The sequence below is a fragment of the Vulpes lagopus genome, chromosome 18, assembly GCF_018345385.1.
Source record: "Vulpes lagopus strain Blue_001 chromosome 18, ASM1834538v1, whole genome shotgun sequence".
NCBI lineage: Eukaryota > Metazoa > Chordata > Mammalia > Carnivora > Canidae > Vulpes > Vulpes lagopus.
Genome location: NC_054841.1, coordinates 5,250,284 through 5,277,697, shown reverse-complemented (window position 1 = coordinate 5,277,697; position 27,414 = coordinate 5,250,284). Strand labels below are relative to the sequence as shown.

At 58.0% G+C, this 27,414-nt stretch overlaps 1 protein-coding gene and 1 long non-coding RNA gene across 14 annotated transcripts; one reads left to right on the top strand and one right to left on the bottom strand.

Annotated features, from left to right (window-relative positions):
- Nucleotides 1-204: 204 nt before the first annotated feature.
- On the bottom strand, nucleotides 205-4,742 carry LOC121477692. Its single transcript, XR_005984334.1, has 3 exons — nucleotides 4,613-4,742; nucleotides 581-1,026; nucleotides 205-469 (listed from the first exon to the last, which is right to left on the bottom strand). It is a non-coding gene; the product is annotated as an uncharacterized LOC121477692 (long non-coding RNA).
- Nucleotides 2,179-6,958, top strand: LOC121477691. 13 transcript variants are annotated; one of them, XM_041732135.1, is made up of 4 exons: nucleotides 2,179-2,456; nucleotides 2,852-3,952; nucleotides 4,040-5,681; nucleotides 6,730-6,958. In XM_041732135.1, exons 1-2 carry the CDS (start codon nucleotides 2,361-2,363, stop codon nucleotides 3,677-3,679), a joined length of 924 nt encoding a protein of 307 aa, XP_041588069.1. In that variant the 5' UTR covers nucleotides 2,179-2,360; the 3' UTR covers nucleotides 3,680-3,952; nucleotides 4,040-5,681; nucleotides 6,730-6,958. The 13 variants fall into 13 exon arrangements, 12 of the variants coding, with proteins under 12 accessions (XP_041588069.1, XP_041588068.1, XP_041588079.1 ...); XM_041732134.1 differs by having other exon boundaries at nucleotides 2,852-3,957; XM_041732145.1 differs by having other exon boundaries at nucleotides 2,852-4,158; nucleotides 5,496-5,681.
- Nucleotides 6,959-27,414: the final 20,456 nt, after the last annotated feature.

Genomic DNA, 27,414 nt, shown 5'->3' with positions numbered 1-27,414 from the left:
TAGAGCTACCATATGACCCAGAAATTCCGCCCCAGGTGCCCACCTGAGACCAAAGCAAACATCCACACAGCAGTCTCGACCCTGAGTGCTCACGGCAGCACTATTCCTAGTGGCCAGAAAGTGGGAACAACCTAAATGTCCATCAGTTGAGAAATGGATGAACAAAAACAGTCCAGCCGCACAACAGGTATATTATTATTTGGCCACAACAAGGAATGAACTTCTGATAGACGCCACAACGCAGACGGACCTTGAGGACGCACCTAAATGAAAGAAGCCCGCCATGGGGGCGTCCTGTGCGCCCCATTCCCACGAAGCGTCCAGACAGACAGCGAGTCGTGTGCTGGTTGCCAGGGGCGGGGGCCGCCGGGGCTGCGGCACAGAGGGCAGGGTGGGTGCCGGCGCTGGGGGGTTGGGGGGTGTCCGCTGCTCACCAAGCAGCTGCTCAGAAACCAGGATGGCAGTGGCTCTGGAAAAAAACGAGGAAAGACTGAAAGAATATTCCAGAAAAGAGCAACAGAAATCACCAGGGGGGAATCCCAGAACTCTGGGGGCCGTCCCTGCACTGATTTATACCTACCTGTGGCTTCTGTTTTGGAAGACGTGTTGGAGAGTCACCCCGTCCTTCTCGATGTCTGTACCCAAGGTCACAGGGTAGAGGCCGTGACCGGGGGCAGGATCAGCCCTCAACAGGGAGTGGGTTGCCGTGGGGGGCGGTGTCCCCAGGACGCACAGGGAGGGAGGTGGCCGGCGGTTTAACAACACTGCGGACGGGCTTGGCCCTCCCAGGCCCCCGCCCACACTCACCCCCCACCCCGAGCCCCTGGCTCTGTGGCCTGTGGGTGGACACGGTGGGGGGGCAAATTCCTCCCCCAACCTGCAGGCGTGACCCCGGGAGGTCAGGGGGTCTGATGAAAGGTGCATTCCGGGAATTCAGGGCAGGCTGAGGCGCTGTGTCTGCGAATATGAACTTTTCTTCTTACTTTACACCTTGTTTGAACGTGGTGCCACAGACGCATGTTGCTTCTGTAATTACAGAAAAACAGAACAGATTAAAAATAAACAGAACCTCACGGTAAAACGCTGGAAGCTGGCAAAGTGCAATGAGGGATTCCCTGCAATGCCAGCCCCTGGAGATGACGCTTCTGTTTGTTCCTCTAGATTTCTCTCCTAGAACCGGGTGACACGGCCATAAATACTTGTCAGTGGAACCTCACCGGTTTTCTTTTTTTTTTTCCAAAGATTTTATTTATTTATTCATGAGAGACACAGAGAGAGGCAGAGTTCCGTGTGGGGAGCCCAATGTGGGACTCGATCCCAGGACCCCGGGATCATGACCTGAGCCAAAGGCAGAGGCTTCACCCAGTGAGCCTCCCAGGTGCCCCCTGGAGATGGGCAGTAAACAAGGACACGAGTAACCAGGATAATTAGAGAACCAGGGAGGAGCTGGGAAGGAAGTCCCAGGGCCTTTGCACGAGCAGCTCCCTCTGCCCCGGAGGGCGTGTTCCTGCATGTGCCCACCCTCGGCCGCCTCCCTGCCACCTGCCCTCGCCCGCCTCCTCCAGAACACCCACTGGGGGTGGGCTTCTCAGTGTAGGGCGTTGTTTGCTCATGTAGTCCCTGTCTCCCTTCTCGGACTGGTTGCTGGGGTGGATCAGGAGCGTGTCAGAGCCGCCTACGAGCCAGCCACTGCGCGGGAGCTGGGCACAGCAGGGTGACTCATAGTTCTTGCTGAACGTATGGATTCTAAAGAATTTAAATGAAATCATCTTCCAAGCTGAGAAGTCACCTGAGGCAGCGTGGGGGTGTGTCCTCAGGAGAAAGTTCAGGGGGGACATGGGGACCCTGCCCACGGGCCCGGGACCCGGGCAGCAGCTGACCTGGGAAAGGTCTACCGGAATCCAGAGGTGACCCCCTCCCACCCGGACGGTCCTGGGCGATCAGAGGCGTCTGTGGGAGTGTGGGCTGCGGACACCCCCCACCGGGCTACTCTCGGGACAGCCTCGCTCGCTCTTCCCCGAGGGCCTCCGAGCGCAGTTTTGACCATATTTGCCTCCGAGCCAAGTGGCCACCCGATGGGGCCGTGGTATAAATATCAGTTTATTTACTCTTTGTCCCAGTAAAGTGTGCTTCTGAGTCAGGAGAGGCCTCCCTGTTTGTTCTTGCATAAGTTTGGGAACGAGGCTCTGGGGCAGGAGACCGGGGCTCAGCTGGGGAGCCGTCTGGTTCTAAATCACCCTCCCCAGCCTGGCCTGGGGCTCTTCCAGCCCTGGGGCTGCTTCCTGTAACCGCCCTTCTTTTCCTCCGGGGCACCTGCCCTGGGTCCCCGGTGGCTCCAGATCCTTTTGCTCCTTCTCCGAATGCCCGAGCCAGGCAGTGCCCTGACTGAAGCTTGCCTGATCAGGAAGGCGAGCAAAGAAATCACTGAGTCACAAATTTGTGAAGGAGACGAACAGGTGAGCGGATGGAGAAGAATCAGGAGGGTCCAGGTGGGAGGCGGGCCCCACGGAAGTCTCACTGGACAGAGATCCTATGCAGAGGCAAGCGTGGGAAGAGCGTTCCCGACGTGGTCACAAGCACGTGCGAAGGGCCTGAGGTCGATGTGTCCAGCCAGGTTGGCCGGCAGGGAGGCCTGCAAAGCAAGAGTGTGGCCTGGGAGTGGAGGCTGAGGTTGGCACAGGGGATAGGTAGGACACTGGGTGGGGATGAACGCATGGAGCCGCTCCTCCCCCCAACCCCAAACAAAAGCTGGCACCAGGTGTGGCTTTGGCACAGCCTCCCGCGGGTTGGGAGGACTCACGGGCAGACTGGGAGGACTCTCTGGCATCTTTGTTTTCTCCCCTCCCCCCAGGCACTACTCCCCCAGCATCTCTTCACTTGCTCCTCACTACAGCCAGAGCCCATCACCAGCATGTCTTCCCCTCCTGCTTCTGTGCAGCCACCCAGGATAGCATTTGACACCTCCCTGAGGTCCCCACCTGCCGCTGGTGGCTGTCTCCACCCAACCGTCCTCCCTGGAGAGGAGGGGGCGCGCTGCTGTTCTCTGGTGGGGACGGGTTGTGGGGATGGTTGGCTTAATGGGACAGGAGGGGACAGGCAGGTCCCCCTGTGGGGCGAGCCGCATCGTCCCAGCCTCCATCGCACCCCAGCCCGGTGGTTTCTCCAGCCTCCGCTCAGGCGGTCACCTCCCTGCCATGAATCATGGTGGCATTTTTATCGGGAGAGTCGCACAGCTTCTGTCTACCAGCGCACGGGCTCGGCGTCACGGAGGCAGGTCGGACCCATCCTGTCCCACAGCCAGCATCAGCGCCTCCAGCTTGGACACACCTGCGTCTTGCGCCCAGGGCCCTCCATCCTTGCCCGGCGGAGCACGTGCATGCGCTCAACGACGCGCCAGCCCCTGGAACCCTCTCCAAGGGCTCCCATCAGCCCCCACGCGGCTTGCTCTGGCCCCCTTGCTGGCCGTGGGGTGTCCCGCCGGGTGGTTGGGACGTCTCTGTCACCGGTCCCCTGGGATGTGGGTGGAAGGGGACACGCGGTCTGGGTCGGTGCGCACCTGCTGGTACCCCCCTGCGCGCGCCTCCCCTGTCCTGGCTCAGCCCTGCTAGGCGGCCACCTGGAAGCGCACACAAGGGGCGTCACGGCCACACTTTTAAAATTCATTTTCCAAATTCGGTGACCGGGCAGGAACCTGGACCCCCTCCTTCCCCCCGCAAGCGGTTTCCCGGTTCCTTCTGGGGTGTCTAAACGGGGCTCATGGAAGCCTCAAGCCAAGCCTGGAGAGTGTGGAGTCTTCCCTGTTCTTCTTTTCCCTGCTTTGCTCTCAGCGCTTGTGCCTGCCGCCCCCAGGCTCCTGAAAAAAGCTGCCTGCTGTCCCTGTCGCCTGCCACTAGTGCCTTGGCCTGCCGGTGCCCGCAGAGCTCCAGCCTGTGAGCTGCCCCTGCGCCTCAGGGTGGGGTGAGGCTCCACAACAACTTCACCAGCCCCAACCCCTCCCTTCAAATAAAAACACGCGTAAGTCCTTTCTCCATTTATTTAGTGAACAAGCACCGAATACAAGACCCTAGTGGGTACACCAGAAAGTGTGTAAATCATCACCGGAATGATTGTTTAATTTCTGGCTGGTAAACACCACAGAGAAGTGCTGAGCCCTCCCAGGTGAGCCTCTGCCTCAGGGCCTTTGCACATGCTATTCCCTTTACCTAGACCGCTCATCCCCAGGTGTCCACCTCCTACCTTGTTCCATTAAAAATTACAGCCCCACGCTCCCCGCTCATTTTCCCCTGCAGCTCTCGTCACACCTCAAGCCGACATTCGTCAGTTATTATTACTTGAATATTCCTTATTTTTCTGTCGATTGTCTGTACCCCCAGGGGATCGTAGGTTCACGGGGTAGGCATTTTTTTCTGTCTTGTCCATTGGCCTGTCTCCAGTGCCTAGAACAGTGCCTGGTACAGAAGAGCTGCTCAGTATGTATGTGTTGAATGAATGACCTAACGGGGGACCTACTCAGCTGACCCGGCACCGGGGAAGAGTGTCAGGGGACATTTTCCCACCACGGGGAGAGATGCGGGTTTTGTGGGACCGTCTTTAAGAAAAAGAATCTACATACAGTTACACGTAGAGCATTAGGGCAGAGACCCAAAGCCAGACTGGCGTCAGTGAAAGCAAAGATCCTCCAGGCGCAAGAAGCAGCTTGTGGGAAGGGCTGGCGGTGACCAGGAGCCAGAGAAAGACAAGGGAGAAGGTCTGCATGGCCACAGCTTCGCAGGGGATCCAGGAGGGGCCGCAGAGCCACCGCGCACTGGCCAGGAAATGACGGGCTGTGACACAGCGGTGCCCTGGTTTCTGCGGGATTGCAGGGAGAACGCCCAGACGGGTGACCTTTGGGTTCCAGCGGGACGGGCCCTCTGCCAGCCACCACGGTCCCCCTCGTCCCATTGAGCAATCAGAGGGTGGCCCCAGCCTCAGCCTTCCCTGTCCACCTCTGGGAATGGGTCCCCTTGCCTTGGGGTCCCTGCTTACCCCTAACCCACCTGGGAAGGTCCCTCGTGGCTGCCTGGGGAGGCTCCCCTCCCTCCCTGCCTCCCTGCCTCCCTCCCTCCTTCCCTCCCTCCCTCCCCAGGCTCCGCTCAGAATAAAAGCTGGGGCCCTGGCTGGGGACATGTGCCCTGGCCCCAAGCCACAGCCAGCCATTTGCATCACAAATGAGACCCAGGCTGTTGGGCTCCAGCCAGCCGGCCTGGTGCTGCCCTCGGTGACTTAAGGACAAAAGCCAGGATCCAGCTGCTGCCCCCGCTGCTCCCTCCCCCAGGGAGGTGCAGACCCTCCAGCCTGCCCGGGATCCTCCTGGCCAGCCTACCCCCTCAGTGCCGGTCAAGGGCAGGGCGTGGGGTGAGGTGGGGGGTGCTCTCTGAATGTGGGCAGTTGGGGGGGTGGACGGGGCTCGGCACTTGACATCTTTTTCTCTGAGCTCATGCCAGGCCGCTCTACAGAGGAGGGACCGAGCCTCGGAGAGGCGGACTGATATGCCCAAGGCTGCTCAGCGAATCATGCCCCACAGGACACGGACAGGAACCCACGCCATTCTGCTCTAGAAACTGCACTGTGGACGTGGGATCCCCCTCGGGGGTCACCTGTGTGTGTCCACCATGCAGGGAGCAGCAGCAGCTGTGTGCTGGGTGAGTGGGTGGCCTTCTCGGCACGGATCCGGGGGCGCGGGGAACTGCTTCTCCTTCTAGACTCGGAGCCCCGTGAGGCCGGGGCACTGCCCATGCCCACGCCCACTTATGGTTCTGGCCTGCAGCAAACGCTCACTAAGTGTTTCCGAGGTAAATATTGAGCAAATCGACCCACAAACTTTGTTTAGAGCCTGGATTGTAGCTTCCCCCTGCAGCTTCTTATAAGGCAGAGGTGGATCATGTCTATCCCAGGGTCCCCAGTGCGGAGCACATGGTCTGGCTCTACCTGGAAGGTTCTGGAAGGTTCTCAGAGGTTCACCAGTGACTTATGCACCGTGGGCTGGCTGGGGTTCCCACCTCAAAGCCTGTGATCCTGGTGCATAGGGAGACCCCTGACTAGCCCCCCTGTATCTCCCTGGTTTGTCCCTTGGGGTTCTTTTCCACCCCAGGGCCTTGGCTCATGCTGCCCTCCTGCCTGGATGTGTCCCAGCAGTGGCTGCTTTCCCTCCTGTAGGATTGACTTCATCGTCACCTCCTTGGAGGGGTCCCCGGGGCTGCCCCATCTAGCTGGAACCCTCAGACATTCTCTGTCCCTACCCGTCTGTCTCCAGAGCCCCCAGCTTGCCTTCTGGTTGCTCTTTATTTGTTTTCTTGGCTTTGCCTGTGTCCCCTTCAGAATGAAAGAGGGAGACAGATGCAGACACAGAGAAAACTAGAACGTGTGTGAGAGCAACAGCGTGACTCACAGGCAGAGACACAAACAGAAACTGAAAGAAAAGCAGGAACGGAGTCGCGGAGAGAGGGAACCAGAGAAAGTGCCATGGCTGGCGGCGGGTGGGGGGTGGGGGACATGGGGGGGTGGGAAGGGGGCTGGGGCCGTCCTCCTGGGGTGAGGGAGATGTCCTGGGACTTGATCCTGGTGACTGTTGCACAATCTTGTGCATACCCAGAGCCGCGGCGTTGTACGCTGTAAGAGGGTGCATTTTGTGGAATGTGAATTATGTCTCATTTTTTTTTTTTTGAATTATGTCTCATTTTAAAACACAAGGGGACATCTGACAAACCCAAATTGAAGTAGAATCTACAAAATACAGGACTGACACTCTTCAAACAAGGCAAGGCCGTGAAAGACCAGAAAGGAGCAGAGAACCGCCCCCCCCCCGCCCCCGCTGCTAGAGACGGAGGGCGGATGCCCAAAGGCCACATGCATCTGGAACAGAAAGGAGACGTGAGGGGGGAAATTGGTGAACTCCAAATAAAGTCTGAAGCTCAGTTAACGGTCCTGCATCGATGTGGAGTTTCTTGGTCCTGACAGTTGTGCCATCACGTAGGCTGTTACTATTAGGAGAAGCTGGGAGGTGGGGATATACACATTTTTCTCTGCACGTTTTCTGCAAGTCTGAAATTATTTGTTTGGTTTTTTTTTTTTTTGGAAATATTTCAAAATAAAAAATTAACCAAGAAGACAGAAATGACAAGGAGTGGCAGGGGGCCGGGGGCTGCCTTGCTCCCCAGCAGGGACCACCAGCCCAGGCCTCGGCAAAATTAAACCCTGGGCTGGGGGGATGGGCGGGTGGCCCTGACTGGGGTCAGTTTTCCCATTAGCGCCAGAGAGGCTGCCGAAAATTCAGGGGGATGCCTCTCATTCACCTAAGGGGCTCGGCAGTGGTGGGGGCCTCCCCGGGGGCTCCCCTCCACCCACCTGAGACTGGGGCTGAATGTACCTGCTGTTGCTGTCCACAGCCCTCAGTACCTACCAGGCTTCTGCAAGGCTCCCAGGCTCCTTCTGCAGGAGGCAAAAAACACCGGGTGCCGCTTTCCTGTGAAAGTAGCCAAGTGGCAGCCCCATGCCAGGGTCGGGGCTGCATCGTGTGGGTCCCGTCGTGTGGGCACAGGGCAGGCAGGTCTCCTTTCTGTCTCCCCTTGCTGGGCCCTGGGCTCCTGAGGGGCAAAATGCTTGGTTTTGCCTCCCTGCCTATGGGGCCAGGCAATGTAGTAGGTGCTCAATTAATGCTTGAGCATTTCTGAGGCCCCTTAATCACCAGATGGTAGTAAAAGAATAGATACTTTCTAATCTGAGGGTTTCCACATTTTTAAAAGTGGTGAAATCTTTTAAAACTGCAAAAACAAGGGAAAGCTTTCAGAAAAAGAATACAACCGCCACCACCGCCACCCAGTTTTTAACCTGCTTATGATGTCACAGTAGGTGCTGAGCTTTTTTTTTTCTTTAAGAAATAAAATGTTACAGATACAGGTGAATTCTGCTCTAACTGCACCCTGTCCCCACCCCAAGCGAGTCGCACGGGGAGAGGAGGTGGGAGCCTCGGCCTCCTGCCCTGGTCTTCACCCAAATACGTATGATGAGTGTCCACTTACTGCATCGTCCTGCGCGCGCCGCTGTGACTTGTGTGCGAGCCGCCTGGTGCTGTGCGTGGTGCTCTGATGCGGGGTTTTCCATCTGGCCGCGGGCTGAGGTCTGCTGCCGATGGTCGTGGGGAGGGATCCATCCTTGTAAGGAGCAGCTGCCCCTACTCCCACCCCACCCCCTCTCGCCCCTCGGGCCACCCTCCCCAACCCCGGGGTGTGCAGCCCGGGAAGTCACGCGGGGCTCAGAAGGGCCCTGCCCCACTTAACGCTCTGCTGTCTCCATCTCGAAGTTCTCAGTTTCTCTTGAGCAAGGGGCCCCACATTCTCATTCTGACTGGGCCCCGCCAATCTGACACGGGAAGCGCCGGCCGAGCGCGCTCATCCTGAGCCAGACCCCATCCTGGGCCAGCTGGCGGCATGAGCCTCCCCCCTGAATCCTCCCAGAGACTCTCTGCAAGGCGGGTCCCTGTTAGCCCATTCTGCGGTTGGGTAAACTGAGGTCGGAGAGGGCTCCTGACTGTGGTGCCCCTGCCTGAACCCCCGCGGGACAGCCCCCTCGAAGATCAAATGTGGCCCGGGTCCCTTTGTCTTAAACCAAGGTGCAGAGGGGGTGAGGCTCACTCACGTGGACAGGCCGCGGGAGGCAGAGCTGGCTTCCGGCCGCCCCTCAGCCAGGAACCGGAGGCCCCCCGGCCCGGCGGCTGGGTTCATTTCACAGGTTTCCTCTCCCCGTGGGGACTGTCTCAGTGAGGGGTGAACAAACCTCAGGGTGTTAATCAGAGCAGCCACTTCCTCTCAGACCTGCCTTCTATAATTAGGCCCTGGGCCTCACCATCCGAGCCAGGCCCTGGTGAGTAGGGCCGGGCCTGCGGCTCCTTAACCCCAGGGGACGGGTTTCCCCTGTCGTCTCCAAGAACCCCAGAAAGCCTGGGTCAAGGCTGTGTGTGCAGGGCCCGAGGCCCACGGAAGGGGCCCCCTCTGGCTCTCCTGGCTCTCTCTACCTTTGCAGCCCTGGGGACACACAGGATCCATTTCTAGAAGCCGAGAGAAGCCCACCCAGCTCATTCGTTCAGTCATGAAACTCGGGTTTCCTGATGTCTGCTGTGCAGCTGGGGTCTGTCGGGGCGAACGGGACACGCAGGCCCCTGCCCCACGGAGCCGAGGCAGAAATAAGGGCATCCGTAAACGACAAAACAGAAACAGAGGGATTTAAGAAAAGGCAACGAGGTTGATAAATCAGGGAGATGGATGGAGAGGCTGATGGGCGGGGGTCACTGGAGCGGTGTGGTCAGGGGTGCGCTCCGCCGGCCCCCAGGGTGTGAAGGGTCTCGAACGGGACCAGAGATTTGAAGGCGACCGGAGACGGAGGGGACAGCGGGTGCCCGGGCTGGAAGACAGAGTGGCAGAGGTCAGCAGGGCCCCTGGGGCCACCAGGACAGGGCCCGGCTCCCAAGGTCAGGAGAGGCCACCAGGCAGCGGACGCTAGCTTTGTTCTGCCGGAGTCTAGGAGCAGGGGTTCTCTGCTGAGGCCGATTCTGCTCCCCAGGGGACACCAGGCAATCTGCAGATATTTTTTGGTGTCACGACTGGGGGGGGGTGGGGGTGCTCCTGAAATCCAGGTGGTGGAGGTTGCAGGCGGGTGGGAAAGGATTTTGAATTTGGGTGAAGAGGTGGGATGATGCCGGGGAGGCAAGTGGGGGTCACATCCTGCCTGGTTCCGGGGGCCGGAAGAGGACTTTCACTGGGAGCCTCTAAATGCAAAAGTGGTGAGAGCACTGGACAGGGGAATCCAGACCTTGGGTTTCAGCTTGAAGTGGGGCTAACTGGCCAAGTGACTTTGGAAAAAATACCCTCTGGGGGCCTCAGGTCCCCCTCCATCAAAGTAGGGGCCGTGCTGCCATCCTGTCCTCCCAGGGGGCTCTGGGCAGGGTCAGCAAGGTGCTAGGTGTCGGGACCCTACAGCGAGGTGTGTGTAGGGTGGTGGTGGGGCACATCACTCTGCTAAGTGTTGAAAGGATGACCCCCTAGAGCCATGAACTCAAGTCTCTAGTATGGGTGACCCCAGGCCCCAGGCAAGGGCTTAACCAGCTCAGGCGTCCTTGCCCAACGGGCAAGGGTCTGCAGGACTGTTCTGGCGCCGTCTCCAACAGCCACCCCACTCAGTGGCAGGATGCCGTAACAGCAGGGACGTTCGCTGGGGAGCCAGTGGCAGCCCCGCCTGCTGAGGATGACTGTGGGGTCCTTGGATGATTCCGGGGGAGGGAGGACCCAAGAAGGAGCTCTGGGTGTCTTGCTAATAGGACACCAGGAACTGAAATGATTAAGAGATATAGAGAGTTGGGGATCCCTGGGTGGCTCAGCGGTTTAGCATCTGCCTTCAGCCCAGGGCGTGATCCTGGAGACCCGGGATCGAGTCCCACATCGGGCTCCCCGCAGGGAGCCTGCTTCTCCCTCTGCCTGTGTCTCTGCCTCTCTCTGTGTGTATCTCTCATGAATGAATAAATAAAATCTTAAAAAAAAAAAAAAAAAGGAATACAGAGAGTCATCACCTTATCACGACTTGGTGGAGGGGTTTTGCTCTGACCCCATGGTTTGGAAGGAAAGTTTCTTGGGACCCAGGGGTCCCTGGAGGAGCGTGGAGGGCGGTGCAGGAGGGCAGTGGTGGGGGGTACAGGGGTGGCGTCTGTTACCCTTCTGCCTCACTGGCTGACTTGTTAGCTCCAAGAATGCAATCGACTCTTCCTCCTCCGGCCTCCATGCCTGCAGCCCCAGTCCCAGGAGAGGATTTCCTCCATTGGGGAGGCTCTGAGGATAATCAGGTGACGGGAAGGCACGGGTTGGGGTAGGCAGGGGAGAGGCTTTCACTGCCATCCCGAGTGACAACCTCTCCCGTCTCCCCTGCTCAGAAGGCGCTTCTAAGGTGGACCTGACAAGGGGACTTTGGCATCGCAGATGCCACTTGAGAAACATTCCAAGGAGGCCTCCGCACCGTGTATTCCCAAGGAAATAAGAGTTAATTGTAACATGAAAGAATGCACAGACTTGTAGACAAAGAAAGAAAGAAATGCGGACAAAGCCCCTCTCCACTTTGATCAAATTAGGAAACAGTTATAAAGTGGTAAAACCCAGTGCTGGCAGGGATGTGGAGAAAATGACACAATCGGCTCTTGCTGTAAACACATTCCGACGTGGAAGGTCAATCTCCGTGCAAGGAACAAGGGCCGTGGAACCGCCCGTGCCCTCTGATCCAGCATTCTGTTGTTTGGCAAAATGTTTTGATCCTCGGGGACAAAAACATTTACAGTTGCCTTATTTAAAAGTGGGAGAGGGTGGAAAACAAAAACCAAAAACCCCAGATGCCCTGGGCCAGCCTTTGTGGAGGGGTCACACTATCTGAAACGCAGAACGTGTTTTACTTCTTTAGTCCTCGGAGAGTGGTGTGTTTTATGAGCCCCCAAGTCACAGACGAGGACCTGGGGGTGCAGGGAGCCGCCCCCTGTCTCTGCGGTCACTCGGGCAGTTCTCAGCCGAGCTGAGGTGTGAGCGCAGGCTGCCGGGCCTCACCTGGCTGCGGGGCGGGGTCGGGGGCGTCCCGACTCCACACTACGGTTCTCTAACCCGAGGGCAGAATTGTCCCCCAAAGAGAAGGTGACATACAACTCCGTGGGGGCGTCTGTCACCGGGATGCCACCTGAAGACAGAAGGGCTTCTTTCTGCTTTTGCCCGGTGATAAACGCAAGCCCGCTGCCTGGCAGGCAAGCTCCGGCCTGCGGTTCTGGAATGTGGGCGAGCCACCCCCCCGGAGGCCGGCCTGGTCGGCTGCTCTCAAGACGGAGGGTCCCAGCCCATGGACCCGGCCGGCAGCCCCACCGCATGTTGAACCCCCTGGGGAACCAAGCCAACACCCTTCACGCTGCCGCCTTCCTGGGACTTGAGCCGTTGAGCCGCTGCCTAGAACCTTTCAGGGTTGCTGCTGGGCAGAAATGCCAGCGGCCTCGTGGGCGGAAAATGCTGGAAGCAGAGTGACAGTCTAGGCACCTGCGGCGTCAGGGAGGGCACGACATTTTGGAGATGTACTTGGCACAGGGCAGAGCTTGGAGACCCTGGGCCTCCTGAGCAGGGGACAGGAGGGGACACATCCTGGTGGCACATTTGAGGCTGCTGTGGGTGTGGACGTGCCCCAAACTCTCAGGGAACAGTGGCTCCTGCTCTAGGGGCCCGGCCGCCCCATCTCTAAAGGATGGGGCCGGCCCAGATGGGTGTGTGATAAATGTGGCACGCAGGCTGCCACGGGGTGGGCATGGGGCCCGGGGACGAGGCCATTCCCTTTCTTTCTTTCTTTCTTTCTTTCTTTCTTTCTTTCTTTCTTTCTTTTTTTTTTTTTTCAAGATTTTATTTATTCATGAGAGACACAGAGAGAGGCAGAGACACAGGCAGAGGGAGAAGCAGGCTCCCTGCAGCGAGCCCAATGTGGGACTGGGATCATGCCCTGAGCCCCCCAGGAACCCCCAGGCCATCCCCTCTCACGGTTTTTCTATCCTTCTTAGTTCAGCTTGAGGCTCCGTGCGTCTTCACGGCCAGCAGCCCCTTCCGAACCCCCTTTGTGGCAGAGAAAGAGCAGCCTCAGGCTCAGGGCCATGGGCAAACAACAGTATTTAGCGACCCGGTTCTGCACCGTGCTCATGTTCAGGGGCATCTTCCCTTAGTGGCAGGTAATAGTGGTTTTCCATTGACCTCAGTGATAGAGAATTTCCTTTTGAAATAAACTTATTTAGGTAAAAAAAGAAAAATAATAAGGTGAGTCATTCTAAATACAGATATGAAGCAGCTGAAGGTCAGAGGGAGGTGGTCAGAGTCATAGAACCTGCCTCTGAAGGTCACAAGTTCGGGACCCACCGACAAGACCCCTTCCTGACCGCCGCCCCCCAAGATCAGCCCGGATGGTGTGGGTCTCGACAGCCTGGCCCCTCCTGGCCTCCCCTCAGTCCCGGTGTCCGGGGAGCCAATTCTTGGGCCTAGGGTCAAGCCCCTTAGCTCCCCACCTCTGCAGAGCACTGTCTGCCGCGCTGGGCCTGGGTCTGAAGCCAGATGGTCCCCGGCTCACATCCCTGCTCCAGTTCCCCGCTGTGTGGCCTGGGGTGGCTGTGTCAGTGCCTCTGGGCTTTGCTGTTTGTCTGCACAGAGTGAACAGCCCTTCCTTCCGAGGACGGCTCGAGCGTTCCAGGAGGTGCCGCCTGGCACGGGGCCTGCATTCAGCAAACCTCCAGCCGTGCCTGCTGTCCTGCGTTCCCATTTAATAAACAGGCCGACTGAGGCCCAGAAGATGCTCGAGGTCACAGAACCTCTGGGTTCACCGCAGGCCTCCTTGACTCTGAGTCTTCCCCTGGGGGGACCAGCCTGCCCTGCTAGGCCGGTTCCCGGGCCTGCTCCCGCGCTCCGCGTCCCTGGCCCGCAGCCCCAGCCCTCCTTTTGTCCTCCTGCCGCCCGCTGTCGGGGAGCAGGTGGTGTTGCCCTGGCGCCGGTGGGAGGCCGCGGCCTGCGAACACACCGGTTGCTATTTGCTTTCCTCTCTGCGGCCCCTTCCTGGTCTGGGCGGGGTGGGCGTGGGGCCAGGTGTGTGGGCGCGGCGGCCCTGGATGTCTGCGCCCCAGTCTAAGCAGCCAGTGGGGCCCCGAGCCCCCGAGGACAGGTGACCGACCATCCCATTGTGCCTGCAACCGAGGGATTTCCTGGGAAACAAGCGGGGTCCCCGGCTCTGCAAGGGGGCAGCGGGAGGGATGGCAGGTGGGAGGAGGTGGGGTCGGCCCCCCCTCAGGCTCTGCTGCCTTGCCGGGTGGGCATGTGGGAGGGTCTGTACTGCCCTGGCTAAGATGGAAGGCAGGATTCCTGTCCCATCCCGTATTAAGGACCCAGCGAGTCATTTCAGCTCTCAGAGCCTCAACCCACATCTGTAAAATGGGGGTAAGGATTCCACTCTCCTCGCAGGGATGTGGGGGGATCAGATGAGAAAATGAACATACAGCACTTAGCCAAGCGCAGACTCTCATGCACGGTAGCACATGTGATTATATTAGATCTCTACTTAAAACACAGCTTCCCACTGCTCGGGGGGTAAAACCCACCCCCCTCCTGACATGAACCTTTGAAGCTCCTGTGATTGCGACCTGTGACTGCACCTTCTGCCCCAACCACCCTGGCATCCTGGCTGGCCCAGGCCTGACCATGCTTCTCCCTGCCTCAGGGCCTTTGCACGTGCTATTTCCTCCGCCTGCGACACCACCTCTGTTACTCCCAGGACTGACTCCGTGTCGTCTTTGGGCCTCAGTTTAAAGATCATCTGCACAGAGAGACCTTCTCTGTGTACCTTACTTGACAGGATGTTTCTCTTGGGGACAAGCATTTCTTAGCTGGTTCACCTGTGGTTGCCCCAAGCCTGGGATGATGCCCCGCCCAGAGCCGAGCTCAGGACACGCTTGTGAACGTGTTTGTGAACAACGAGCATTGGCCTGATGAGGTCCCCACAGGGTTGGAGGAAGAGCCCAGAGTCCTGAATCCCCTTCCTTCTCTGGGCCTTGGCTTCCTCGTCCATCAGCAGGGACGACAGGAGCATCTGACTCCTTGGGGCCTGAGAGGCGTGGACCCGTCCTCTCGCTGCAGCCACACGCAGTGGGACCCCGGGCCCGGCAGCTCCCCGGTGGCGACATACCGGGCGCCCCTCCACGCCCCACCCCCCCATCCTCGGGGCTCCACTATACCCGCTGCACGTCCTCCCCGCCCCGAGCCCCGAGTGGGGCAGCCCCAGGCCCGCCGCTGGAGCTCACCCGCCCGGTGATGGGCCGTGTGCCCTCGGCCCTCGGGGCCAGGCTCCTCATGGAGACTCCAGAACACCAACACCGTCAAAACTGTCAAACAATTTCCCTGCCAGGATTGTACAAGAATCCAAGCCTCCCTGCCCGATGCCAAACACCCTCTTAAGACAATACCTCCGGGGCCCGGGGGCCCGGCCGAGCGCTGCCGCCTCTCCTCGGCCATATATAGGCAAAAGCCGGGGAAACCCTGTCCCCTCCCGGCTGGGAGCCCGGGGAGGCCGTGGTGGCCTGGGCCTGACCCTCGCCACCCCACACCCCCCGAGTGCCCGCCTCCGGCCAGGGGGCCCGGTGGGGAGGCGGCGCGGGGCCTCCCCGGTGCCCCCAGCAGCTCGGCCAGCGGCCGGCGTGGCCTCTGACCAAATAAGGCTGGGGCCGCGGGGCCTGGACAGGCTCACTGGGGGCGGCGGGCCTCCCCGTCCGCCCTCCCCGCCGTCCTGGCCACGCAGCCGGCCCGCAGGCTGATCCCCACGCTGTCCCCGGGCACAGGAGAGCCCGGCCTGAGCGGAGCCGGGGGTGCCCCCGGCGTCACCCAGGAGAGGAGGTCCACTAGGTCCCTTGGAATGTTCCATTTGGAACCTTCAGAAGCTCCATTTAGGATCTCGAGAGGAAGATTCCTGCAATTCCTGGGCAGCTACAGGGGGCCCCCCACTCCCCCTTCCCAGCTTGGCCAGAGCCGCGGCCTGCCCTCCCCTCCCTGCTCTGCACGTGCACACCTGCCCCTGCACCCTGTGGGGGGGGGTCTGCTGCTTCCCCTCCCCTGTGGCTCACCAGGCACACCCGTCAGCCCTTTCTGGGGCCTGGTCCATGAGGTCCGAGGGCGAGGCCAGCCAAAGGGCTATAGGGTGGGGGCAGCCGGGAACCCTGGGAAAAACTGACCCCTGCTTCCCCGGTCCCACCTGTGCCCATGGTGAGGTGGGAGTGGAGCCCCGGAGGGAGGACTCCATCCGTACGACCCAGCTTGAGCAACCCCCTGAGGAACAGGCACCCTGCAGACAGGGACCTGGAAGAGGGGATACACCTGCCAGAGGCACAGAGGAGGGCAGGGAGGCTTGTCCTATTTCAGGAGTCACTACGTGGCATGGAGCTCCTGAGCCTGCCCGCCTTGGTTCTAGCAAGCAACTTCTTCTCTTCTTGGAACCTCAGTTTTTCCATCCTGGAAATGGGTATAATGCACACCCTACATCAGGGGCGGCTGCAGGGATTCAATGGGATAAGGTGCAAAGGGCTTGAGTGGGATCCTGGGCCAGGGAGGGGGTGCCTCCTCTCCTGGGAGACTGGGGGAGGCAGGAGCTCTCTCCCTCTGTCCCCGATGCCCCCTCCCCAGCTTTGCACTGCCCTATCTGCTTTCTGGGTGTGCTCGAGTGGCACTTTGAGGTCCCCCGAGCAGGAAGCTTGTGCCTTGGTGTGACCTGCTGTTGCACATGTGGGCACACATGGGTGCGGGTGAGTGTGTGAGCCCCCATGAGCCCAGTTGTGCACTCAAGGAGGTTTGCAGAAATAGGGGTGGGGGGCACCTGGATCTCTAATCATGGAGAGCCTGTGTCTGAAGCCTCTGCATAAAATCTGAGAATCTCAGGAGGAAGGAGCTCACCTGCTAGGTCCCTGAGCCCCCTCTTCCGGGACTGGCTACAGAATTGGGGGCCTAGTGCAAAATTAAAATGTGCAGCTCCTATTCAGAGAGAAAGAAGCAAGATGCTCAAGACGGCAAGGGCAGAGCATTAAACTAAGGGTGGGGCCCTCCTGAGCATGAGTGGGCCTGTGTGACCGCTGGCCCCTGTCCCCTCCCTCTCCCTGGCAGCTTGGGCGTGTGGCCTTGACCAGGCCTGCTAGCCCCTTGAGCCTGGCAGCGCTGGTAGGATCAGCAGGAAGGGTCTGTAAAGTCTGTAAAAGTGCCCCTCGTTCCCACAGTCGTGGCAGCAGCCAGGAGCTGCACACCAGGGCATGGCACCCCACACAACGCACCCTCCCCACTGTCCTGTTTGAGCCCAGAGTGAGGCTCGCTCCCACAGACTGCAGGCAGGTGGGTGTGTGCGGTGCCTGCTTTCAGCCGGCCCGGCAGGTGCTGGCCAGGAAGCTGCGGGCACGGCTGTCCGTGAGCTGCACACCCTCTGGGTGCCCAGGGTGGGCTCCACTGGACGGTGCAGCTTAGCCGAGCTGGGGAGCCCTGGAAAGTGGAGGGCAGGGGGCCCCAGATGTCCTGAGAGTCCGCAGCCTCCCTCCTTGGTGTAGGAAGAGGAGGCTGCCATCTGTGAGTTCCTGCAAGGGACTTGGGGCCCCCCTGGTGGGTGCCACCTTTGATGCTGGCCCTGGGGGTGCAGTCTGCTGCAGGCACCCCCACCTCTCTGGAAAGCACTCTGGGATCTCCCGAAAGCACCCACCTTGGTGCTTGAACGTGCTCACTGGGAACTCGTGGCTGTTCTGTTGGAACCTCAGGAATTCCACTCAGATCCTTCTGGATTGCTGCCTCAGGGTCGGGGGAGTGGGCTCAGCTTGTCTCCGGAGTCTCTCAGAGCCTGGCGCTGTGCTGGCGCACAAGGGAGGAGCGACCGGCCTCCAGTGGAGGAGGATGGTGGGACCTTGCTCAGCCAGCCCCACAGAGCCGGGAGCTGGGATCACAACCAACGTGGCATCTAGTCCTTCAATGTTTCATTTTAAAGAAAGCTTCTCACGCACTTGCCTACTTTTCGATTAGAAAAGTCGGGTCTGGGGGGTCTGCACACAAGGGATCCCCCTTGTCCTTCCCCCATAAACCGCAGGCCCAGTGGCTCTCCTACCATTTGCCGTTTCTCTTTCTTTAACGTGGAGAGAGAAGAAATATGTTCCCGGAGACCATCAGCCCCAAGCTTCTGGGCAGACTCCTGTGCTCTAAAGTAAACTTGTCTTTTCAATTAATTAATTAATCAACAGAGATTTATTTGGCCCCGACTGCATGCCACAGCCAGCCCCAGGTACCGAGAAACCAGATGAAAAATGAGCTGAGGGAAATCCTGCCTGGGTGCGGCTAGGTTGGTTTCCCGTTTCACAAATGCAGAGTCCAAGGCTCAGAGAGGTTGCGGAGTTACCTAAGGCCACACTGCGCGTGCACGACTGTCTGGATTGGAGGACGTTGAACTGGAGACGTCAGCTAGGAGAGGTAGGAGAACGGGCAAATCATCGGCCGTTAAGACTCAGGCTTTGGTGCCAGTGAAACTGGGTTCGAATCCTGCCCGTGGGAGCTTTCACCCACCCAAGCCTGGGTTCCCTCAGCCTCCGAGGGTTGTGCTTTGCTACATGCTGGCCGCCCTCTCGGAGCCTCAGTTGCTCATCTGTAAAATGGGAATGGTGAGAATACGGCTGGATCCTCTGGTCCCTCAAGAAACACTCCTGGAGCACCTACTATGTGCCACACTTCACTCTGGGTACCGGGATTTGGCCAGGAACCAAACGGCCCCCCAGGGGTTGTTGTGAGAGTTGACAGGGTGGCGGGGGGGTGGCAGCGTGCCTGCCCGGGCTCCCCCTGCGAGCCGGACACGGGGCGAGTCCCAGCATCAGGGCTGGGCTGCAGGTGGAATTCAGTAAGACCGGCCCCGGCTCTGAGCCTGCCGGGCGGGGGGCAGGACAGGTGCCCGAGGGCAGCAGCCGGAGGACTGGGGGCCAAAAGGAGGGTAAGGATTAGGGAGAGAAAGAAAGGAGGGGTCACCATCATTGCCACCCTTCTCAGAAGGAGCAACATCTGCCAGGCACTGGCTCATTGGCCAGTCGCTGCGCCTGCCCTGTCTTCTGGACCCTGAGGACCACGCAGCGAGGCGTGGGCTCTGGGTGGCCAAGGAGGCTGAGGCTCCTGGGGTGAAGCCTCAGCTCGTGAGGATGGACCTGGGTGGCATCCCTCCACAGCCTGATCTTTAATTTATGGAGGCAATGAAGTGGGAAGAGAAGAGCAGAAGGGGAGAGAGAGCCTTGATGGGGGGCAAGATGAGGCCCCTGCTCTGGAGGACTCTCTGGGCCCTGCCTCGACTTCCCTGAGGAGAGGGCCTGGCTCCCTGTGCATGCCTCTCGGAGGGGTGTTGCTCCCAGGGACTTGGGCTCTGCTAGGCCCACCCGTGGGCAGGTTTTTGGGCCTGGCCCAGGGCTCTCCTGGGCATCTGACAGGTGTTATTCTCCCCAGAAGACGGTGCCCCCACCTTGGGGGTGATTCTTCTCCGCAGCCAAGAACCTGGCATCTCTGGCAACTTGGGGAGGCTATTTTTAGACCTTACAGCTGGTTTTTATCGCAGCTGCTGATATGTACGTGTAGAAGCCCTGGGTTCATTCTGCCAACACTCCGAATGAGCTTTGCAGAAGAGCAGGGGTGGTGTTCATCAAGCGGGAGCTCGGGGAGGTGGGGGGTGGGGGCGGAGGATGCAGGGCTGAAAGGAATGCTCTGTCCCCACCTGAACTCTGGGAAGAGGAGGAGGCAAAAGGGCCGGACCCAGCCAGGAGGTCTTGAGGCGGGTGACAGCAGGGATGAGGCATGTTCCAAAGAAGGTGTAGACTGACATTTGGGAAGCCAGAGTGGGATTTTTAGCAGCTTTGGGTTTTCTTACTTATTTCCCTTCTGGGGGAGGTGGCTGAGTATAGGGGTTGAGATCATAGAGCTTGGAGTCAAACAAACCTGGCTTTGGGTCCTGACTCTACCTTTAACAGCTGTACAATTATGAGCATGTCAGGTAGCTATTGCTGTGTAACGAGTGATCCCCAATTTTTTTTTAAAGATTTTATTTACTTATGCATTAGAGACACAGATAGAGAGGCAGAGACACAGGCAGAAGGAGAAGCAGGTTCCCTGCGGGGAGCCCGATGTGGGTCTGGATCCCAGGACCCTGGGATCACGACCTGAGCCAAAGGCAGATGCTAAACCACTGAGCCACCAAGGGGCCCCTGATTCTTAAACTTAGTTGTTTAAAATAACATGACTTGGTGAGTCAACAGTTTAGCTTGAACCATCACCTGGGTGGTCCTTGTGGCCTGAGCTGGTATCTCTCATGCACTTGTAGTCAGCTGCTGGGTCTGCTGGAGGCTCTGTTTCTGGGGAGTGGCTGACCATCATCCAGGGTGATGGAGACAGCTGGGTAGTGTGTCTCTCATTCTCCGGCAGGCTTGTTCTTCTGATGGAGACAAGAGTCCGAGAGAGAGAGAGAGAGAGAGAGAGAGAGAGAGAGCAGAGGCATGCTGTTTGAACCCTAAGCTGAGGTATGGTGCAACACCATTTCCAGAAATGATGGAATCCAAAGCAAGTCACAAGACCAACCCAGATTCCAGAAGTGGGGACATAAACACTACCTTTTTTTTTTTTTTTTTAAGATTTATTTATTTACTTATTTGAGAGAGAGAATGCAAGCGAGGGGAGGGGTGGAAGGAAAGGGAGAGAGAGAGAGAATCTTAAGCAGACTCCCAGTAAGCACAAAGCCTGATGTAGAACCTGATCCCATGACCCTGAGATCATGACTTGAGCCAAGACCAAGGATGGGATGCTCAATCAACTGAGCCCCTCAGGTGTCCCTAAACACTACCTTTTGATGGGGGCAGCTGCCAAGTCACTTGCCAAGTGTTCTGAATACAGAGAGGCCTGGATAATCACAGTGTTCTTTTTCAAAACAGTATATCACACCAAGCCCCGTGCAGCTCCTTGAGCCTCAGTTCTGTTACTTGTAAAGCGAACGACATGGCTGTTGGGTGAATTATGCGCGTGAAGTCAGTAGCATCGTGCCCAGTGGAGAGTGAATGCTCGGGGCTGGAGCCACCACAAGCCCTTGGAGGGAAGGATTGCTCCCTCCCCTCCCCACCATCTCTGTGAAGCATGCCTGGAGGGTGAGCTGCTTTCTGGAAGAACACTGTGCAAAATGAGAACCTATGGTTGCAAGAAACCCACCAGGGCCGGGAGCCTTTTGTTAACTCTTTCTTCCACTTCCCTTGTTCAGCTGGACTGAAGTTATTCAGACATAAGGACTCACTGGCCTCTGTCTGTCTGTCCCCCAAGCCATGTAGGTGTCCTCACTTTTCCATTCAACACCGCCAAGCACATTTGCACACGTACACTCCTATTCATGTGTGTGCATTCACATACACACTCACCTGCACATGCACATGTGCACACACACACTCGCAGGCACACACACCTGTTTACATGCAGACACAATTGCCATCTCTCACACTCACCCTTGCCCATGTACACCCTCCTGTACACTCACACTTGCAGGCACACTCATGTGCACATTTGCACACATGCATTCTGTAGCACACCCCCATGCTCTTGCAACACATGTGCTACACACACTCACACTCACACAGCTCTCTGGGTTTGAGTGTCCCAGCCTCAGTTGGCTGTAGCCCTGCAGGCAGAGAAGCTGTGCAGGTCCAAGGCCAGGGTCAGGAGACTCGTTTCCATCCAGCTCAGCCACCAGGGCGTGTGACCTTGAGCACATTCCTCTCCAGCTCTGGCCCGCAGTCTCCTAACAATGACACCCAGTGTTTGTTGAGCGTGCCTGACACATTCTTATCTAAAACTCACAGCAGCCTGACAGATGGAGAAACTAAGGCTCAGAGAGGGGAACAGTCTGCCAAGGTCACCCAGGCTGTAACCAGAAGACTTAGGGTTTGAACCAGTTCTGGTTTATCTGCAGAGCCCATCCTTCCAGCTACTTCACTACAAGGCCCCCGGGCCCAGTTCATCATCACAGTAAGTGAATGCCATTGTAATCTCACTTCACAGGTGAGGAATCTGGGGTTCCAAAGGCTTGGTGACGCCCCAAGTGCTCTGCCCTCCAATCACACTGGCCTTCGTTTGCTTCCTCCCTTCCTCAGACCAGGTCCCCTCTGGCCCCAGGGCCCTTGCATCTCTGCCTCCTCCCTTCCTGGGCCGATGTTTATTCATTCTGTGGGTCTCAGCTCAAACTCCACTCCTTTGGCAACCTCCTTCCCTGACCCCCAAACCACACTACACTATACACACTTTCTACTTCCCATCACAACACATTACCATGGTTTACATGTGTCACAGGTGCAGAGTCTCACCTGGCTCTGCGCAGGGTCTCACAAAGCCAGATGCGAGGAGCTGGCCGGCTGCACTCCCGTCTGGAGGCTCTGGGGAGCACCTGTTTCCTGCTCATTTGGGTTGTTGGCAGGATGCGGTGCCATGGCTCCCGGCCCCTTCCTCTGTCCTCAGGCCGGCAACTTTGAGGAGGTCCTCACTTGGCTGTCTCTCTGCTTTTAATTCTCTCTTCCCCGTCTTTTTCCTTGAGGCATAACTGACGTTTAACATTAAATATATGCTATCTTCCACTTTGAAGGCTCTTTGTGGTTCCATCAGACCCACCTGGATAATCCAGGGGAATGTCTTCACCTCTGGGTCAGCTGTTTAGATAAGTCCTGGGGATGTAATGCCCAGCACGGTGGCCAGAGTTAACAATACCACATTGCATATTGCTAAGTCGCTAAGGGAGCAGACCTTAGAGTCCTCATCACGGAAAAAAAAAGAAAAAACATTTTTTTGTAACAATGTATAGCCAGGGCCATTAACCAGACTATTATCGTGATTGCTTTGGGTGCACACGTGCATCGAATCATCACGTCACACACCTGAACCTCACATAATGTTACATGCCAATCATACCTCAGTAGATAGATGAATAAATACATAATTTTAATAATTAGATATATTTAAAACAATAGAGATTTCCTCAGTGTAGACTGAAAACGTAAAAGAAAATAAGGATTAGGAATGTAAAATTGAAAAGGAGGCGAACACCGTCTTTAACTTGCTCCCTTAGAAGTGGATTCATTCTAATTTGCCTAGATGTTCTCACTCTGTCATTCCCCGTGCCTTTCTTTATCCTGTCTGCTGCCTCAGTGACCCCGCAGCTTTAAGGCCTTCTAATCTATGCATATGGAATCGTCACAGATTGGGGCACCCGTGTGGCTCAGCGGTTGAGCACCTGCCTTCGGCCCAGGGCGTGATCCCGGGGTCCCGGGATCTAGTCCTGCATCGGGCTCCCCTGCATGGAGCCTGCTTCTCCCTCTGCCTGTGTCTCTGCCTCTCTCTCTCTCCCTCTGTGTCTCTCATGAATAAATAAATAAAATCTTTAAAAATTATCACATATTTAAACTGTACCTTATGTTTAAAATCAAGAAAAAAGAATCTAGTTGATACATAAAAAAATAAAAATAAATAAAGGTCAGCTGTTCAGTGACCTTACTTCCACGTGCAGCCCTAATTCCCTCATGCCACACAACCTAGGGTGTTCACAGGGTCTGGGGATTGGGGCGTGGACGGGTTTGGGAGACCATTATTCTGTCTTCCACACTCACCTTATTGATATTTTCCATCCCGTGCATGTGTCAAACTTGTTATTATATATTCATTTGTGAGATTCTTTGTTTTCCGTCTGTCTCCTTCCTGAGACCATCAGGCTCCATGCCTGGTGGTTGGAGGAACTGAGCACAAATTTCCTGAACGGACAGTGGGACCAGGAGTCGAACCTGCACCTTTGCATAGTTCTCAACAAAGGAGGTTGGATGCTCGTTCTCTCCCATGCTCCCATCAGGGCTGCTGGGTCCAGTTGCACACCTTAAGGACTGCACAACTGCAGGGCTCTGCTCACTCCCTCAGGCCGTGTGATCCTTGCAGTGAATGGGGCCCAGCCTTCAAGCCTGTGGGCCTCGGCTCTGCTCCTGAACCTGGAGCTTGTGTTCCCAACCTCTGCTGCCCCTGGAGTCATCCAAAGGGCTTCCAAAATCCTGATGCCTGGGCCATACCTAGAACCTCTGGAGATTCTAAGGCAATTTTTTGTAGGCTCCCGGGGTGACTCCAAGTGAGGGCCGAGGTGGGAGCTCCGTCCAGAAGGGCCGGAGAGAGAGTCATGTAGCACAGAGGGACGGGAGCGTCACAGAGGCCCGGCAGCTGCGATGACACGTGGGCCTCCCCCTACTGGCCCGGTTCCCCCACCCCGTGTGGCTGTGACCTGGCTCGGGGTCCCTGGGTCGGGCAGCCATAGGGCTGACGTACGACCGGCCAACACGTGGCTGTCAGGGAACAGGGGCACCCCTTGCCCATCAGCCCTGCTCCATCGAGGGTGGCGCTCCTTCCTCCTGGGCAACAAGCGGGCTGCAGAGACGGCGGGGGCACCCAGCGCCTGGCAGAGAGACCCCGGCGCCCGGGGACCAGGGCACCCTCACGGCCGTACTTGGGGGCCGCTGGCAGGTCGCCTAATCCCGACTGTACTTGGCTGCTGTCAGCCTGCTGGCAGGTCCCCCGGGAATCCGGGATCCATGGGCAGCTGCCTCTGGGGCCCATGGGGCGGGAAGGCAGCAGGGGCTGCCGGGGGCAGTGCGCCGTCCAAGGCTTCCAGGTCACCTCTGGTCTGCCCTGTGCTCCCACCAGCTGGAAGGAGCAAGGAAGGGGTGGCACAGCCGGGCCTGGGGTGGAAGCCAGCGAGGGACGGGCGCGGCTCAAAGGCCTCTGCTGTGGGACATGCACACGCTCCTCTTGCCCTCCCGTGACGCTGTGGCTCTCGCCGCCCCCCACCCCCGACAGCTCTGGGGTCACCACTTGGACCAGTGCGGTGTCGCACCAGCGCCACACAGTCCGTCTGCCCGGGGCCCAGCCACCGCAGCCCGTGGCCCGGGCCGTCTTCTTCTGGAACTCACGGCTTTGTCCTCCCCGAAGGGCTGCCGTCCCCTCGCCTCTTGGCTGGGGGCTGGGCATTCAGTCTCTGGCGGTGTCTTCCAGGCTGCAACAGGCAGTGGGGATGGAGAGACTCGGGGTCTGCTCGGGGCAGGAAAGGGGGTGCGCTGTGGCTTTGTCTGGGCAACTCCCCCCACAGAGGTGAGGCGGCAACATGATGAACCAACTCCCTCGACTGCTGACACGGCCCCTCTACCCGTGGCCTTGGACATCAGCGTGCTGAGCGTCTGTCGTGTGCCCTGCTCTGGCCTGGCCGCGCCCTCATCAGGCCAATCTCATGCCACACCTTGCCCCAAGGAGGCGGGCAGGGGAGGCATTGGTGGGAAACCACTCTCCTCCATGGCGCTGCACGCTTGTGTCTGTGCCAACGCCTGCTGGCTGGACACTTGCTGGAGCTGTTCTCAGCCTGCACGCTGATGTAGGGACCCTCCATCAGTCCTGCAGCAGCCGTGGGAGCCAGGTGGACCCTTGCTGTACCCATTTTGTAGATAAGAAGACCAAGGCACGGGGAGATCGGTAAACAAGCCCAGGGTGCAGAGCGGGGGCAGCGGGGGCCTCCGCTCGCCCGGGGCTTCTGGGGAGAAGGCCGCCGAGCCTCCTGTGGGCCTGCGCCGTGAGAGGAGGAGTCGTGGGGCCCTGGCCACAGGGGTCATGGGGAGTGCCTCAGCTGCTCAAGAGGAACCGGAACTTTGGAAACCGCAGCCTTATCTGCTCCCCACAAGAGCTGCAACTTGGCAGCACTCGTGGGCAATTGAGATGGTGGCTCTTCATTCACTTCCTTGTTCACTCACTCACTCACTCACTCACTCACTCATTTGTTCAGCCAGGGTTCACCGAGGCCGTCTCATGGCCTGTTTCTGGGCACCAGGGCACGGACAGGGCAAGGCCCCTTCCCTCGAGTTCCCGATCCCAAGGGGAGCTGGCATGGAATCAGCAAGCACGTGGTGTAGACGTGGTGGTGGGTGGTAGGGCCATGAAGGGTGTCGAGGCGGTTAACAGGGCGGTGGGTAACGAGACAGGATCCCCCCTGACACAGGGAGGTCGAGGAGGGCCTCTGGGGAGGTGACATTTGAGCAGAGACCTGCGTCGGGAGAGAGAGCCAGGCGAGGAGAGGTGTGTTCGTTTTTAATGCTGCATACTCCTCCCCTCCAGTCCTCTTCTCTTTTTTTTTCTTCGTTCTTTCTCTTCCTTCCTTTCTTTCACAGAATTTTCTTTAGTTTTCACACTCAGTGCCCCACACGGGGCCGGATCGCACCACTCTGCGGTCATGACGTGAGCCGAAAACGAAGAGTCAGACGCTCGACCTACTGAACCATCCAGGCGCCCTGGGTGCTGTGAAGCTTCACGAGCTCAGAGGCTCACACAACACCCATTTATTTTCCTAAGATCACCCAGGAGTCAGCACTGTTTTAGCTGGGTTCTCTGCTTCGGGTCTGACAAGGCTACAGACAAGTTGCGGGCTGGGTGGTGTTCTCACCTGGAGACTCAACGGGGGAAGGACCCACCTCCAAGCTCCGTCGGGCTGTTGCTGATTCAGGAGCGAGACCCCGTCGTCCCGCTTGCTCTTGGCTGGGGAAGGCGCTCAGCTTCTCGAGGCCGCTCGTAGGTCTTTACCAGGTGGCTGCCCTCCTCGGGCTCCCTCATGCTTTCAGCCTCTGATTTCAGGAGGGCCTGGCTCCTTTTAGGAGCTCACCTGATTTGGTCAGGCCCATCCAGGATAATCTCCGTTTTGGTGCGTTCCATGTCGCTGAATCAGTACCTTACTGGTGGGAGTGACCTTCAGTTATATCCACAGTCCTGCTCACATTCAAGGGAAGGGAATTCTGCAAGGGGCCCGCACCCGGGGCCCAGAGTCTCCCTGCTACGAGGGATGTAGCCTCTTCTGCGCTGCAAGAGAACACGAGAGCGCTCTTTGGAAGGACTGTGGGCCGAGCCACCTTAGAAAGAAAAACCAGTGTGAGGCACAGACTACTTTCCAAAGCATTCCTCTGGCCAGCTTTAGGAATTTCTGCAAGTCCTGGAAACTGTGTTGGGGAGCCAATTGTGGGTTCTAGTCATGCACAGCTGTGTCCTTCACAACAGAGGGAAGCTCTTTTTGGCATGAGTGGCACAAGACTTGACTCAACTGACTCAAGAAAAACAATGTTTGCATAACTGAAATGGTCTGTTCTAGCTTCAGGCATGGCTGGATCCAGGGGCTGTTATCAGGACTTGATTTCTCTCCAGCCCTGGCTCTGTCTTCTTCTCCAGTTGGCCCCTGATGGCTCAAGGTTTACATCTCCCCCCTTCCCTTTCCAATAGAAAGTCAGATTCCTTCTTCCCAACACTTCCACAGAATTAACTCAGATCCTATCAACTTGGGTCCCACTCTTCACCCTGAACCAGTCGTGGAGGTCCAAAGGGTAGAATGAGCTAATTGGCCAGGCCTGGCTGCATATCCACCCTTGGATTCTGGGAGGGGGGTTTTCTCTGCCCAGGCCACAGGGATTCAAGTGGGGTTGGCATCGTGTAAGAACATTCTAAGTGCTCTTTCCAGAAGATGTGGGAATGCACACTGTGGGAGATGGGAAGGAGGGCAGACAGTGGTGGCAAAGGTGACAGTTGTCTCTGCATTTGGTGAGACAAATGGAGGAGTGTAAATACCTCCCAGGGGCAAGCAGCCACCGTGGGAACTTCTATAGCCTGAGCATGTGCGTGCTCACATGCAGAGGGAGATGGGTGGGACCTCCCGGAGATGGATGGGTCAAGGGAGAAGCCTGGCGGGCAAAGGAGGTGCAGACATCCCTGAGAGAGCAACACT